The sequence below is a fragment of the Temnothorax curvispinosus genome, unplaced genomic scaffold (assembly GCF_003070985.1).
Source record: "Temnothorax curvispinosus isolate PA1 unplaced genomic scaffold, ASM307098v1 QBEX01005665.1, whole genome shotgun sequence".
Classification (NCBI taxonomy): Eukaryota; Metazoa; Arthropoda; class Insecta; order Hymenoptera; family Formicidae; genus Temnothorax; species Temnothorax curvispinosus.
The window spans coordinates 43,626-59,749 of record NW_020215445.1 but is presented as its reverse complement, the minus strand read 5'-3'; the positions used below and the strand labels follow the sequence as shown (position 1 = coordinate 59,749).

At 40.3% G+C, this 16,124-nt stretch overlaps 1 protein-coding gene across 1 annotated transcript; it reads left to right on the top strand.

Moving 5' to 3' along the window:
• The first annotated feature begins 1,837 nt into the window (after nt 1–1,837).
• Nucleotides 1,838–9,934, top strand: LOC112455027. Its single transcript, XM_025016707.1, has 5 exons — nt 1,838–1,893; nt 5,502–5,662; nt 6,279–6,442; nt 8,486–8,654; nt 9,742–9,934. The coding sequence occupies exons 1-5, from the start codon at nt 1,855–1,857 to the stop codon at nt 9,932–9,934; spliced, it is 726 nt and encodes a 241-aa protein (XP_024872475.1). The 5' UTR covers nt 1,838–1,854.
• The last annotated feature ends 6,190 nt before the right edge of the window (nt 9,935–16,124 follow it).

Sequence of the window (16,124 nt, the reverse complement as noted above, 5' to 3'; positions counted from 1 at the left end):
AGATTGCCGGACAGGCCGAGGAAGGACTTCTAACTCAAGCTGAAACAAATGTTCCTCACGGTGAGTAATATACAGATTACACGTTTCTTCAAAATTGTAATTCAAATTTAACCACCACCGGCCGATTCTCGCAATTGATTCGTAAATTTCTGCTCGGACGATTAACTTTGTGAAAAAAAGTAAAAATTTTAGTCTAAATTCATGTAAATTCGAAACAAAATTTAGATCGATGGACCATTTCGTAAATGAGGTTCGGCGGATATAAAATCCACCCCTCGTAGGTAAGAGGGATAGATTTTACAACCGCCTGAAATTTACGCGAACAGTAGACGAAAGAAGAAAGACTGAAATACTTTTCCCAAAGAATTAAACGTTTTATTTCATTAAACTTGAAAGGCCAGGTGGTGCTTTGAACGTTTATTATCTAAGGCACAACGTAAATGCATAACATTTAGCCGCAAGCCGCGGATTTTTCTCGAGGTATGCGGCTACAAATAAGTTACAGTTTAATCTTGCTTTTTCTACTGGCGGTCGAAATTCTTTTCGCTTTACAATATACAATCATGAATCAGTGACTGACACAAAAAATTAAAGTGTCGAATCAACAATTGATTGAATCAGATTTCAAATAAAACTATTTATTTAGATATATTTTACTTCATATTTTTCTGATATTAGGTAAATCCTTGGTTTCAGGATCAAATCTGCATTTGATATCTGAATTTGCGGAATAAATTAAGATTTGTTTACGCCAATTTTTCGGATATTATTTTATATGGTTTATTTTGTTAGTGTTAAAAACACATTGCATCTTATATAACTCATTATTTGCTTCTTTTATAAAATATTTTTATATAAAATAACGCGGCAAGATATTTGATTGTTACGGAGTTAAGTCAAGATTGTTTTAGTTTGAGATTTGTCGTATCATCAGCCGCAAGAAAGAATTTAAGCCTCGCGGTGACAGTCAGAATAATTTATTCATGAAACAAACCTCCGAAACGCATGTACCGTTATCGAACACAAGGATAAGTAAACGTACGACTCGATAATGTTCGACTTGTGAGAGGAAACGACGCGACGTTTTGGATGAATCGACGTTACCGTTAGATTCGGCGACTCATCGTGTATGGACCGTATAGATATAGAGAATCTGTTTCTCAAAATAAACGCAAAAACGGAATATCTTCGAATCTTATTGCCCAATTAACTCTGTTAACAACTTTGTTCCTTAATTAAATTTCTCATTAATCATGGAAAAATAGGGAACGTAAATATATAAAATAGATAAAAATAGATATAAATTATTTGTTTTACTAGTAAATTAATAGCATTAAATAATTGAAAAATATATTTTATTAATTATATACTTTATTTGGAGAACGATACAAAGAATTAATTGTTGCAAAAATTATGCAAATTTACCCTGATAAAGAACCGCGAGAAATTTGAACAAATTTTAGTTTCAAAATAAAATATATTACTACATTCAATGATTATATTCATCAAATTAGTTTAATTTTGACGACGTATAGACAAGAAACAAAAAAAAATTATAAATTACCGATTTCTGTTGATATAATAATATAATTGATAATATAATTGCTAATGTGCACAGAAGAAGATAATCTATTTTGCGACAAGAGCGTATTTCTGAGATAACAGATTTTACAGATCGTTGTCCTACACGTCGCCGTCGTAAAGATGAGAAAGAGGGAGAAGGCGATTCTAATTTGAGTAGTAACAGTACACTTACGGCCGGCCGAGACGATTACAGAACGACGCCGCGACGTGAGGAATCACTGCCTATCGAATAATCGTCGTCCCCAGTCCCCATCCGAAATCGCCGCCAGCATGGGAGCCGGCGGTGATCCCGATCAGCGGGCTCTTCAGGTTCAGGCGATTCCCACGTGCGCGTCGCTCCTCATCTTCTTTTTACGATCGTCTGTCACGACGCGTTTAAACGACATTTATATATGCTTAAACGTTATTAAACTAAGTGATTTTAAGTGCAATTTGTAATTATTAGCATTATATTAATTGCCTCTGCTTTTTGATAAATTTTCTCAGGACGCAAAGCTATAATGATCGTTAGGATGTGAATTAATAATCGTGGAACGCTTTTTACACACAAGCATTTCTATATTAATGTGGTAACTATTTATACGTGAAATAGATTATTAATTATACAATATATGTTACATAATTATTTCGTTATGCGGATAACGAAAATAGAATATATGAAAAGAACGAAAAGAGTTAATGATTTACATCATTAAGTGTATTAAAAGGAGACTATTATGTTAAAGAAATGATTTCACATCCGTATTTATCAGTTTCCCAACGTAAGATATCACTTTTTTTCGTATATATTCGCTCTTTCGATCGATCACATTGTAAATTAGAACTATGTACTAATTGTATATACACGCCGCGTCTCACCGTGACTCTCGTGCGAAAAAATCCAGGGAGGAACGAGAGATCGTAAAAAGGACCGCGACCGCATCGCGGATCCGAGAACGCGCCGGCAGGCGTGAGAACGCTTTTAATTAACCGCAAGGTCGCAACGGTGGAGTAAGTAACGTTATACAGCGGGACGTATGAACGTATTGGAACGGAAGACATGGGATCGCGGAGAGATCTGGTTAGCTCTTTCTCTCTTCCTGCGATCCTTTTCCGTCGCGCCGACCTGCGAAATGAATCGCGCTACGGGAAGCGACGTCGGGACTGTGATTAATCGTAACGTTAATCGAGCACCTATCGCGCCTTTTCCGCGCTTGCAAAAAAGAGACGCGGGGCGGTCGCTCGGCTGTTGTTACGCTCCCAGGGCGGATAATGTCAAGAATGCGCGACGGAGCGGAAAGAGCAATCAGGGACTCGAGGGAACTTCGGCGCGTAACGAGAGTAATCATCCTTTGACCGTTGCGCGAATTTATTACGTACAATCATGCCGGGATATTATCTCTCTTTCGGCTTAACTTCGTGTTAACGATATATATATCTTAAGCGCATCTTCGACATATTGCTCAACCACGCGGCCGTAACGGGCCCAATCGAGATCTCCTTCTAATTTTCTCTCAATATCGTTTTAATCGGACTTAATCCGGAGAGTTTATAAGCTATAACGATTACGCGGTAGACGGGAAAGATCGAGGAGATCAATGCCGGGATCAAGGATTTGTCGAGGTAACAGGTATGTCGAGTGCGAACACGCGCACATGCCCGTCTCTCGACGGTCACGGCCATTGACCAACCTTGGTCGGTATCCGTTAATGATTTCCTTGCTCTTCCATTGTTGACCGTGGCTCGTTATTCAAGCGCCTGTCAAACGTCAATCAAATCGGTTCTCCAAGAAGCAATAATCTTTCCCAAGATTTTTATTGACCGCGCTAAAAATTACGATAACTTGAAACACAATGCGAAAATCTGACGCTAGAAGACTGAAAGCGTTATTTTTTACTCGTACAAATCACAACTAATTAACAGATATTTTGCTGGAATTGACTAATTCACAACAGAAGAAATATAAAATTCAAAACCCTAAGAAGTTTTACGCTTTCTGAAAGATTGATAGCAATGAGCAAACTTTTAAACTTTGATTTTGAGAATTAAATATTTCTTTGTGAACAACGATCTAATTAAATAGATTTTTTAGTAAAATCAATTATATCTTGTGAATTGATATCTTATAAAGTGTCTTCAATAACTACTTTTTTTCAAATCTTTGTAATCTTTGTGTCTTTATAATCTGTTTTCTCTTCCACAAGAAGCAGCTCTGTAGAACTGGTCTTCTTAATCGTGCCAGGGTTAATTGAATCTCGTCCGACGAGGACTCGCGTCAACATTGGAAAGCAATACCGCTTATTATTCCGCGTTGTAACGCGAACGCCGGTACACGTGAAAATTGCAATCAAAATGCAACACGTCGTGCGCGCGTCAAGCTTCTTTCCAAACGCGCGATCGCTTTCACTCGTCCTAGCGGCGCATAAGCAGCGCATAACGGATTTTACACGGTCCCACCAACCTACAAACCTCGAACTGCATATAGGAAGTCACGCATCGATTATGCGATCGCTAATCATTATTCCTAATTCGCGCTCTCGCGTCCCGTCGTTCACTCTCTCCTTGTCTTTCTCTCTTTCTCTTTTCTCTCTCTCTCCCACTCATGTATGTCGCGACTCTTATTGTACCACATACGAGGCGTCGCGACAGGAAAAAAGAATAATTCTGACATAATTTTTTTTCTTCACGGTTGAACTTCACCCGCGAAACGGAAATCCTTTCGACGCGGATTCCGAGAGCGAAATGATGGCGAGCCTCACGAGAACCGGTGATTTCCCGGCGATTATCCGTTACATCAAATTACTCGTGCGTACGGTGCTCATACCGTGAAAGGATTAATTAGAGCGATATACCGCCATAACTGAGAAAATATGACCGAAGCTTAATGGGAATTAGATATATATTCACTTTCTGATAAAATTGCAACTTTTTTGCACGCGAAGCACGTATGTAGTATTTTATAGACTTATAGACTATGTAGAAATCAGATATCAGCAGTTACGACCACTATTACACTTCGCAGAAAGATGAATTAATAATAAATAAAAACTTGACTATAAGAGAAGAAGAATTTTTTTAATCGCGTTTTTTAGAAAATTATCTAAATGGACGTTTGTGTGTGTGTGTGTGTGTGTGCGTGCATCCTTTTGCGTCTGATTTCACAGGAAATACTTATTGTTTTCCCATCTTCAGCAGCCACGCTCTGTTGAGAATGAATGGACCGTTTATGAAAATGAACTATCCATTCATTGTAACTCTAGGATTCGCTTTGAAGAGTAAGTATTTCGAAAATAATGACTCGCTCAAACACAACGGCTTCGATTCAGGAAGCCGTTGCGGAATTTTCTCTCGAGCTGTGAAGTGCGTGCTCACACCTGCGTGTGTCATTTACTCTTGCTCTTGACCTCTTGCGAACTCGAGTTCCAAGACCGCTCGCTCACTCGCTCGCTCGCTCGCTCACGCGTTCTTCCGTCGCGCTCTGCGCTTCTTATCCAAGCCTATACGTATGCTGACGCAGCATGTGTGAGTTCATCGCCAGCGGTATCAATCCTTATTAACAAGAAGATAATATCCTCCCGGCAGGATTTCGCTCGCGGCGAAGCGCTTCTCTCTGCGACTATCACTTTATCTAATGCGGCGTTACGTTGCATTGACGATCTTTTGCTGCAAATGATGCTAGAATATCTACACATAATATCTAGTATAGAATATATCTAAACTATCACTTTAGACGTTGTACGTATAGTTATCCAATGATGATTTGAAATCTGAAGACGAGTGTTCAAGTCATGAAACGTGACTTTTCAGAAGTTAAAATAAATATAAAAGCTCTCTTATGTCCAAGGAATATTATTAAAGAACATGTCACGTTCAAGACACAACAACTACTTCGACTATCATTCGTTTTTAAAAGATCCATATTCTCTCTTTGTTTTCAGATGTCCAGGTATCTCGGTCTGATACTTATTATCACGGCTTTTACGTATGCATACGGTGCCAGTAAGTGCGAGGGTAATGGTCTAGGTTTAAAATATGTTTGGGGAGACGCACTAACTGATTCCAATGACTGCATAGGACCGAATAACATGCAGTACCCCTCGTAAGTAGTAAAAGATCTACACATTTTTTCACGCTTAAAATAAGGTAAATTGCACACGACAAATTTAATCTAAGAGACACTTCGAAGAGATGCTGAAATCTTTTCCAAGCATTTCTGTTATCTGGTAACTTACATTCTCCGATTGGTAGTTTGAGTAGTTTGCAGTTTTCACTGAATGATAAACATCAATTTCTCATATTATTTGTTAAAAAAAATTCAAATGATTTAATTACTACGGCAAGATTGAAACAAAAAACAATTTATTCAGCAAAAATAAATTTGTTCACGAAATGTCATGAAATCTAAATCTACGCGAGATCGAAATCTTTATCTTTCTCAAATAATCATAAGATATAATTAAAATATTTTTGTTACAAATATTTCTTGATAAAATACCGATCTACGGTTAAGATATCATTAGTTGTTTTCCACTTTAATTTGCTCCGTTGATGGGAGAACATCTCCAGGATGAATTAAATACACAACGGCAACAACTATTGGACTGTGTTTTGAGAGGCAGATTATACTCAAACTATCGAGACCGGTAGCATGTAAGAGACGATCTTAATAATACCTAAGCAGAATGCAACGGATGTTATGTGTACCGTTCTCGCAGCGCCGCGATATCGAGGAGCTTTAAGAACCTCTGGGCGGGCAGTAGTCGAACCGCGCGATCGCATCAGCCACGGACGATTGATCCCGAACTGACGAGGCAGGCGCTTTTGCACAACTACAAAGCGGCTCACGGGGATTATTCTATCGCCGGAAGCTCCCGGAAAGGTAAGTCCGCGTTTAACGTGAAACGTATTACAATATTCTCTTTCGTCTCCAATCCGCGATAAAGAAAGAGATCGATATCCTCGATTTTCTTCATCTCGTTTCTCCGCTGCACCGCTCGCTATTTTTCACGACCTTATCTAAAATGCAGCAGTTAATTATATCGTGACCCAATGGAAGTTGTTTACATTCTTGTTGATCTTCTGTCAACCGGTTTTATATCTGCACGTGCAACTTTGCTTCCTCGTGTTTCGTGTTAAAGTTTATTTAATTCTGCGCCGAGGTATATGAACGAAAGAACGAAGGCTAAGAAATAAAATCCACTTTAAGTTTCTGTCAACTTCTGGGTAAATGAATAAATCTCCCCTATCTTAATTGAATAAATTGAGAACGAGTATTAAATCACGATCCACAAAAACAAATGTGTTTTGATTCTACGATATGTGAAGTATATGAACGGAAACTTAGAAATGATAAAATCAATAACCACACACACTTTTGCTTCTCTTAACTTCTCGGTGTACATATGAAATAAATCGCTCCTATCTCGATCTAATAGATTGAAATAATTAAATCACTATACGTCATACATAGCGATATTTCGACGAGCAGATACATTATAAGAAATAGTAAAAACTAATAAGAAAATTGTTTTATTACTTGCTTCAACTTCGAGGAAACGGCTTCCAGGACTTATCGCGAAAAAAAAGCCTATTCCATTGAACGCGAAACCGTACTCGCAAACGCGAATTATCCGGGAAGCGCGAGCGCTCTTAACTTGCTTCGGTATTCGCATAAAACGACCCTGTTCCCACGCAGCCGAAGACCTCGAAAAAAAAACCTAGCGGCGCGCACGGCGGGGAACGGCGCTCGGGGCCCCGCGAGCGGGCCCCACGAAAATTGGAACGGCCGGTCGCGAGGTGTGGGTACAGCCGATCGGCGTGCACAGCCCGTTTACGATCGCGGCTCCACTCGTTGCCCTGCAGCCTTCAGTTATGCGGCTGTCCTGACACGAAAACCCGCTTCTAAACCGACTTCTAATCACTTCGTGGCCGGTCGTCGGAGTTTCTGCGAAATTCGCGCGGCCGAAGAGATGATCCGCGCGGAGTTTTCCGATCGAGGGGCGGAGGGGTGAAGGGGGGCCACCGCGTCGTGGTGCTCGATTCTCCCGATAATAGTCGGTCGGTGGCGCACCGATGGGCCAGCAATAAGGCATCGTGTTATCCAGCCAATACAGTTATCGTTCCTTGTGCTCATAACGGGACCTGCCGGCGACCCACTCGTTTCGAGCATATATGCTCGTCTTGAAATGCTCGACGAAGGCCGCTGATTCCGAGAGCGAATCTCGACTTAACGTCAGTCGTTCCCCGACATTACTCTATTTTCAGTAGGTCTCAATCGATAGACTTAATCACTTATTGATGATTAAACATGAATTGAGCTTGCATTATAAAGAATTTATATTACAATATGAATATAAAGAATTTATTTTACATTATTATTCAGCTAACAATTATTTGGAAAAAGCATTATCTCAAATTTAAAATAAGCATTTAAGATAAAAATATACTTAATACTTATAGAAAAAAATTATGTTGACTTCCTCTCTAAAACTTCTACAGAAGAACGAGTTATCTTATCTAGAAAAAAGTTTTTGCCACTTGCAATTTTGTCTTTGGCACTGATGTAATCATAGGCAGAAAATTGAACGATGAAGCTTTTCGCGTGTTCTGAACATTGGCGTGTTTAATAATCTATATACTTAGTAAAGATGCTGTTTTTAATCTTTATAATTTTAATAGAGTCCCGTATGAATCCCGTATTCTTGCGGGACCATCTCATATTATACCGTATTATAACGTTCTAGAGCTGTCAATAAACCGCAATAACGTTTTATGTCAGGTATACATATTTGCGCATAAGTATAAGACTCCGGAGAATACGATGGTCCGCGTCAAGATTATAATAACGTATTAGGCTACAATTGTGTGCATCATAACGAGAAAAAATTAAATTCTCACGAGATGATCGCCACTGGGTTTTCAGGCCGTGTGATTTCCGCGAAGGAAAGTTGCGGCTCGCCTGCCAGACTCTGTAAAACAAGGTACAATACCACGGCGCCTATGTACGGCATCAGCCTCACCAGTGGACAACCAGTAACGATCGTACAGAAGTTTCCCGATCTCCTGCAGCAGGTCGTCTTCGAAGTCTGCGAGTGAGTATCGCGACTGAGATTCTCGGAGAATTTGTAATCAACTTTGCAAATTTCCGCGATTTTTTAATTTTTTGCATCAAATTTTTTAGTAAATTTCAAATGAAGCTTATGCTCGTATTTACACTCAAAGTTTTTCAGCCTGAAATTAACCGAAAGAAAAACTTTTATAATTTATCTTTTAGAGAGATTGCTAGGCAAAGTCTTTTTGTTTTCAATAAAGAATACGTATCTTTGTAGGCTTGCTAAAAAATTGGAGTAAAGAACATAAAAAATGTAATTTTAATTTCAACCGTATCTAAAATATTTGATTTTTGAGCATTCTAAATGCGCTTTGCTATAATACTCTTTCTGCAGTTAATTTATGCAAATGGGATTTGTGCACGGTCAACTATTTATCGACACGATATATTGCACGAACTTCTGAACAGTGATTTATAAGAGCAGCGGGACATCGGACATCGGACCATATTGAAATTCACCTGAACCGCCCGCGCCCGCTCGCTGAATTAATTCGTATGTGGCACAGTAGGACGAACTGGTTTACAACTGTGTGTTCGTGATCGACATGCGCCTACTTTTGATATCTTTTTTATGCAAAATCCCTCCCCAGATAATTCAAACATAGCTCTGTTAGCATGCGGCATCGCTAGCGAATCAATGTTATATGTGCAGTTATTAAATAGTGAAATTAAAATTCTCTCGCAATTATTAGTAGAAATATACGCGAAGAATATACACGTATTTTTCTCCTATCGGATATGCATCGAAGTATATCTGAGAAACTTATGCAGAAAGATATAAAGTCACGCGAGAAAATTATTTTGAAGAATTTCCTCTTTTTCATTTACGTGTTGCTCGTAAAGAAACATCTCCTAACGACAGATACGAATGTCGGTAACGTACAACTTCAAGCATCTTTGCACACGTCCTGCTGTCTCGCGGTTTACATATTACACACGAAGTTATGTCAGCAATGGCTTACGTATTCGAGCGCTACGGAATCAGCCGGCGCAAACGCAACCCATAAACAGCCTCTCGTCCGGTGAACGAACCCAGCAGAATCTCTCTCATCGGTCGGTTGTTTCAGATCGAAGGAATGCGACGTGGTTCACGGCGAGTGCACGCAGACCTACGTACCGTACCTGTTTCTGGTGATTCCCCTCGGTCCGGTGACCTTGACCGGCCAGGATTACGTGCTGGTGGAGAGCGGTTGCGTCTGCAAGCCGAGAAATTCGGCTAGCGCGTCCAGCGACACGCCGCCGGCCGTTCCGAGCTTCTAATCGTTCGTCAAGTCCGCAAGTCACGAGCATCTTCTGATCGTTCTCTGTTCGGAACGACAGGACTCTCATTCTAAATACCGCGGCCCTTCTACCAGGACGCCACGGTACAGAGCGATTTCGGGCATTAAAGTCCCCGAATGGCTCGACAATCTCATCGATGCGACGCTAGAGTAATAACTATTTCTTGAAAGAAATCTCTCCGGTAAGAGTGTGTGGATGATGTACATGAAACGAACTCTGGAGTGAACGGGATGAATCTGTCTTCTACTTCTTTTTTTACCAGAAGACATCGTGCAACTCCACATAATTTGTCGTCTACATTGGTCTCTTAATTTAATCGATTATCAGCTATTTCACAAACTAGCTAGGTATTAATATCACTATATAAAATATTTATTATTAATTTGTTCAATATTTTGTTTCATTTATTTATAATTTTTTCTATAAAAGAGCTTTTTCTCCTATTATATCTTTCTCTTTAATTTTGAAGGTTTTTGAAGATACATTTGGCTTCGGAACTGGAAATGTTTTGTACAATCAAACTAAAACAAATGTTGGCTGATAATAGATTAACGGCCACTGAACAAAGTATATTGAAGATTTCTTGAAAGAAATATTTCTAACGATTGAATTACCCTTCGTCACAAATCGCAGTCCCTTGAGTTATCTCGCATTTGTGACGTTCGGTCAATTTATGGGTCGACGAATTCTCGTCATATTATCACGACGACGAGAATCCGTCGTCTGACACGAACTATATACGGAAGATAAGACTGTCGCAGTTGATGGATTTCGTCGACGATAAATATCTCTCTAAACGAATTTACATATCGTCCCCTTTCAAGACACCTGAAATATACTTCTAGGCTGATACTCGGCGGATGAGTCAAGCCAGTCTGCTCATTTAGTTACACACGAGCCGTAATATAAAACGTGTTTCTAATCGAAATCTGCTCACGGGTAGCCGGAGTGTAAGGACGATTCGAGCATCATCCTCCTTCCGCTCTCATCCTTCTCTCTTTCTCGTGCCAAAAGCCTCGGCGGGACACATATTATTCCGGCCGGCAAATGAAAAAGCAAATCGGGGCAGTGGACGGCCGCGCCGTTTCGCGGAATCCGGTCTCGGAATTCGATCGAGTTCACTAGACTCGCCGCCTCCCCGAGCCGGTTTCGAGCAGGTGCAAATGGCGTTTCAGGTGAGCCTGGGTGTCCACCGACAGGAGGAACGTCGTGTCCACAGGCTGACCGGCTCCCTTAAGCGCTAAGTCGTCGTAAAGTTATATCACGCGCGCTATTATATCGCAACACCGGGCAACACGTTTTGCGTTAGAATCGACCGAGGATCGTCCGACCTGTGTGCGAAACGGACGCTCGTCGTAATTTATCTTTACGACATATCGTATACATTTTTAAGAATCATCCTGTCGGCCAGGATTTCCGTGTCGTTCGAGGATAATGAACGGCGAAACCCGGATCCACGTTGTTGTACACGTCGTGCAAAGACAAAGCATAGCGGCGTCGAGATTTTAGATTTTCTAGAGGAAATGTAACTGTTTCTTTAGAGATAATTTACTCCAGAATCTATGTTGTTGTTTGCTGATTAAATTAAGTATCTTTATAATCGTATCTGTGTAAATCTGTCCAATGTAAAGATTAATCCGAGAATAACATTCTGTTATTTCTGCACTGAGAAAAAAATGTTGTAAATTTGACTAAACTCGTTTAGTTGTAGTGATTTGTTTAATGCAAATATTAATATATTTAAATCAAATATACGTGAGTAATATCAAGAAATTCTGAATCTATTTAAATATAATATTTTTTGAATTAACAAATGTTAGTTTGACAGCCCGTGACCGCTGCATTTAGTTGAATCAAATAATATTTCTTTGAATCTACGATTTTTTTTTCTCAGTGTGTACAACCTTATTTCTACGAATCTTTTCGACGACACGCGAGTCATTAATTAAGATATTAAATTATCGCTAGTATAAAAACCACCGGACCTATCATGCCACAATAACCAACCCCAAGACGTCTATTAAAAATGCTTAAAGGACGTCTGCAAGACTTCCATATCTTTCCGGCGTTTTTCTTTTCCTTTTTAACACTCCCGTAGCGGTAGCAATTATAGTATAATACCGGCAGTAAGCGTTCTCCATTTACTGGGAGTATGTCATCATGACTTCAGCCTGCTGACCCAGAGAGAAAGAAAGAGAGAGAGAGAAAGAAAGAAAGAGAGAGAGAGGGTCAAGATCATCGTACTACTTCCTGCCCCGCTTGTGTTACGCGCGCGAGTCTCCCCCGACGCGAAAGACTATCGCCCCGTTTGCGCTGTGGGCTCCTCCGAAGAAACCGGACCTCGTAACAAAACCTGCATCGTGACGAACGTATATATACGTATACGTACGTCGAGAATAGAGCGTACCGTGAATTCCGATGAGTCCCGTAATGTACCGTTATCCGTCGGTTCCGCGGGTCCCCCCCTCGTCCAGGCATCTCTCGCTTCTCGCCTGCCTGCTCATCATCCCGTCGTAAATGACGACGAGGATGCGCGCAGCAGCCGAAAGTTAGGGTGAGCGAACGGGGGGAGATTGGGAGTTTTACACGAGCGATATTCTACACGGGACCTTACCGAGTATAAGTCTCGGTCTACAATAAGGGTTTTAAGCTCTAAGCTTTAAGAAATTGTTCAATCACAGTTGAATTTGAGGAGAACAATTGACTGTGATTGGACAATTTCTTAGGCTTAGAACTTAAAACACCTAATGTAGACTGGGCCTAACAGCGAATTCGAAAGTGGCGAGTTTGAAAAAAAAAATCGACGCGTTCCCACGGCGAATTACGCGGGAATGACATAATGCGTTAACGTCTAATCGCGTCGTATACTGAACCGGTTTTTTTTTTTAAGCTAAATCTCGACGATCGCCCGGCTCGCGTCTAAGAGAAGAACGGCAATTTTGAACTTAGATGAAATATAAGTACGTGCGCAATACAGATGGATTACTTCCTCATTTTCCAGTTTGTATTTATAGCCGTATAATACGCATTCATGTATTTATAATTTATTATTAGATTATTACACATTGCAAGCCTCGTAAAAATTTTTTTCCTTTCCTCCTCCGCTTTTTAATTATTACACACTGCTTAATTAATTTTTATTTAATTCTGTGATAATTGAGGTGATAATTATTGCTGCATATTAGAGTACTTAAGTTTACGCCTACATTTTCAGAATAAAATTGACTGGCTAATGAGAAGTTAATTTTTACTTAATTTGGATCACTTCTAATTCGAAGATCATCAAAATTTTTTTGTGACATTTCTTAAGAAAAATCAATTCGAAATTGCTCAAAAAATTTCACTCTAAAGATCGTTGACGTTGACGTTGACGAATTTGAGAATATTCCGAATAGTACGCGTTATAGTGTCATCGTGCAACTTATTACTGGATTATTTCACGTTGTAAATCGTGTTCAGAGTGTATTTCTTCCTTCTTTGTGCTCCTGACTATTTTATGCGTTCCCTAATGGATTTTCCTGTTTTATGCAACTTGAGTAACAGTGGCAACTCTACTACATAACGCGCGATTTGACCGCGTGATTCGTACGTGATTTATGATACATTAAAGAAACACCGCCGAGCCGCCAACGATCGAGATTCCTGGCGCCGCAGACGCAGGCGGAAAGACGCTCGTGTTCTAGCATCCTCTATTTTTAGTACGTAACGGTACCGAAAGAGTTGCATACGTACGCAAATGCGATAACGAGAAATTTTAATACTCCTCTCTACGTGCAAGCGAATACGCGTCTACGAGTCGTAAATAAAAAATGTGCATGCGCGAAAATCGGAACGTGCGAACAAATACGTATACGTTCGATGAGAACGCGGAAAGAAACCAATATTTCCATTGTATTTTTTTTTTATGCGGTTTATTTTAAAGTGATAAATATTAACATTAGTAATTAAATGTTAGTATTATAAATTATTAAATTTTGATTATAATGTTATTATTAAAATTTAATTTAATATAAATATAAATATTTCTAAGAAATATATATCACGTTTCTTCATAATAATTAATTCGCATACGAAATATAGAAATTATGCGTTATTATTAATGTTACTTAAAAAAAAAATAATTAACAATATCAATGAGAGTTGGTAATTATAAATTACAGTTATGTAGATAAATTATCGAGTGAGCATCATGGGTAAACCAGAGGGTAAACTCAACGATAACTGATCGTCGGTAATGTCGGTAATTTTGTGATCGACTTAAATTCAAATACAGCACTAAAAATTCACGTTTTCGCGCGCTGCCGACATTTCGCAGATCCCGTCATCGGCGAAACGCTTTGCTCGATACGCGTAGCTCTCCACTCAATAAGTAATCGCAATCTAAGCAAGATATTTCATATGATCATGGAATAGAATCTCGGAGCGCGCCAAACGCGCGAAATGGCGACCCGCGGCCTCGGCCTGCCGCCGAATATCAAAGAAAATGTAATCGATGACAGTTATATATTACAGAACGACGACACGTACCTGGCCACGTTGATATCGTAACATACTCCGGAGGACAAGGGTAGCTCGAAGAGACGCGGTAAGACGATGTTCCTTGCGACTTCGATCACGCCGAAAGGACCACCGGCGAGAACGCGATGACGCCGCGACGCGACGTAGCGATTGCACGATTGCCGACGAATGTTCAATTAACGCGTCACGACGCACTACGACACTCAACTTTTACGACGATCACACGGAGGCACTCACGATAACTCGTCGCGCGCGAATTTCACTCGCGGATGGCGACGATTCCGAGAGATACCGAGAGATTCGACTGCGCACTGCGCAGATTCCGCGAACCGTTCGCGACGCGTCTACGCGATCCTATGATCTGAATCTATCGGCGAGCGCGAGCGGTACCGCGACTTCCGAGGTACGGGAAACCGATCGAATTAAGTGCGCATAACTTCACGCTACAATTACACCTATTAATTCGTACGTTCTAGTTGCGCTAAGAATTCACTGCGCTGAATATGTATGATAAATATGCATTTCTTTCGGGAGGAAAAAATGCGAAGGCGATAAATGCGGAGAGTGCAACCGAAATAAGTCCAGAACTTCGCTTATACACAAAAATAAAATTCGAGATATCTCAACGCGCAAATGTCAGAAATAATCGGAAAAATAGTAAATTGCTGCAAAACGTATAATTAACGTAGCTAAATATAAAGCTATATGATGCATGTGTATGTATGTACATAAGTACCTGGAAAATATCTTTCGTTACATTTCGATCGGCGAGGAAACAACTTGGAAATACACGCGAGAACGAACCGACCGATCCCGACACTCCCGACACGGATGCAGCTCAAACTTCATACCGAAATCAGCGAGAACGCGAGGCAGCGGTTGCACAGGATTTTAATTAACACGACGATGCTTTAACATTATTCTTATCACGAACATCCCACGGAAACACTCGCGACAATTCCTCGCGCGCGAAGTTTCGCCTTCGGATGGCGACGATTCCGAAAAGTTCCGAGAGATACCGAAAGTTTCCGAGATTCAAATGCGTGATGGGTTTTCGCGAACCTATTGCGGCGCGTTCTACGACTACGATCTGAATTAATCGATAATGCGATATCTCGATTTTCAAGATAGCGAAAGCGTTCCGAAGCTACGAGTTCTGCAACGCTGATCGCATATTTAACAAATTAAATTCGTTCAAATTGCGTTCAACTCAAAAACTTCCTGCGCTTTAATTATTATACGATAAATATGCATTTATAGCTTTCGGCGGGAGAATGCAAACGGCCAATCAGCACGCTCATCGTACTTGGCAATTTACTTAACCTCTCTGTGCCGAAGTGTTTCGACTCTGCAAGTTTCATGTTCTACGGTTACACGTCATTGAACGTTGAGCTGTTGAATGTCGGATGACAGAATCTCGCGAATTTTTGCTGGAGGTTGTTTGGAGACGGATTAATAATCAAAATCTCTTTATGAGAGCAAAATGGAGACGTTGTACCATCAAACCAACAAATTAATACAAGAAACGCAGCACATTTTCTCGCAGCTCAACAGAAAGTCGTCCGACGCGGATCTGCAGGAGGTGAAGCAGGCTATTGAGGACAAAATCAGTCTTATCAACAGGTAGTTAGAGCCAGAATGAATATCGTTT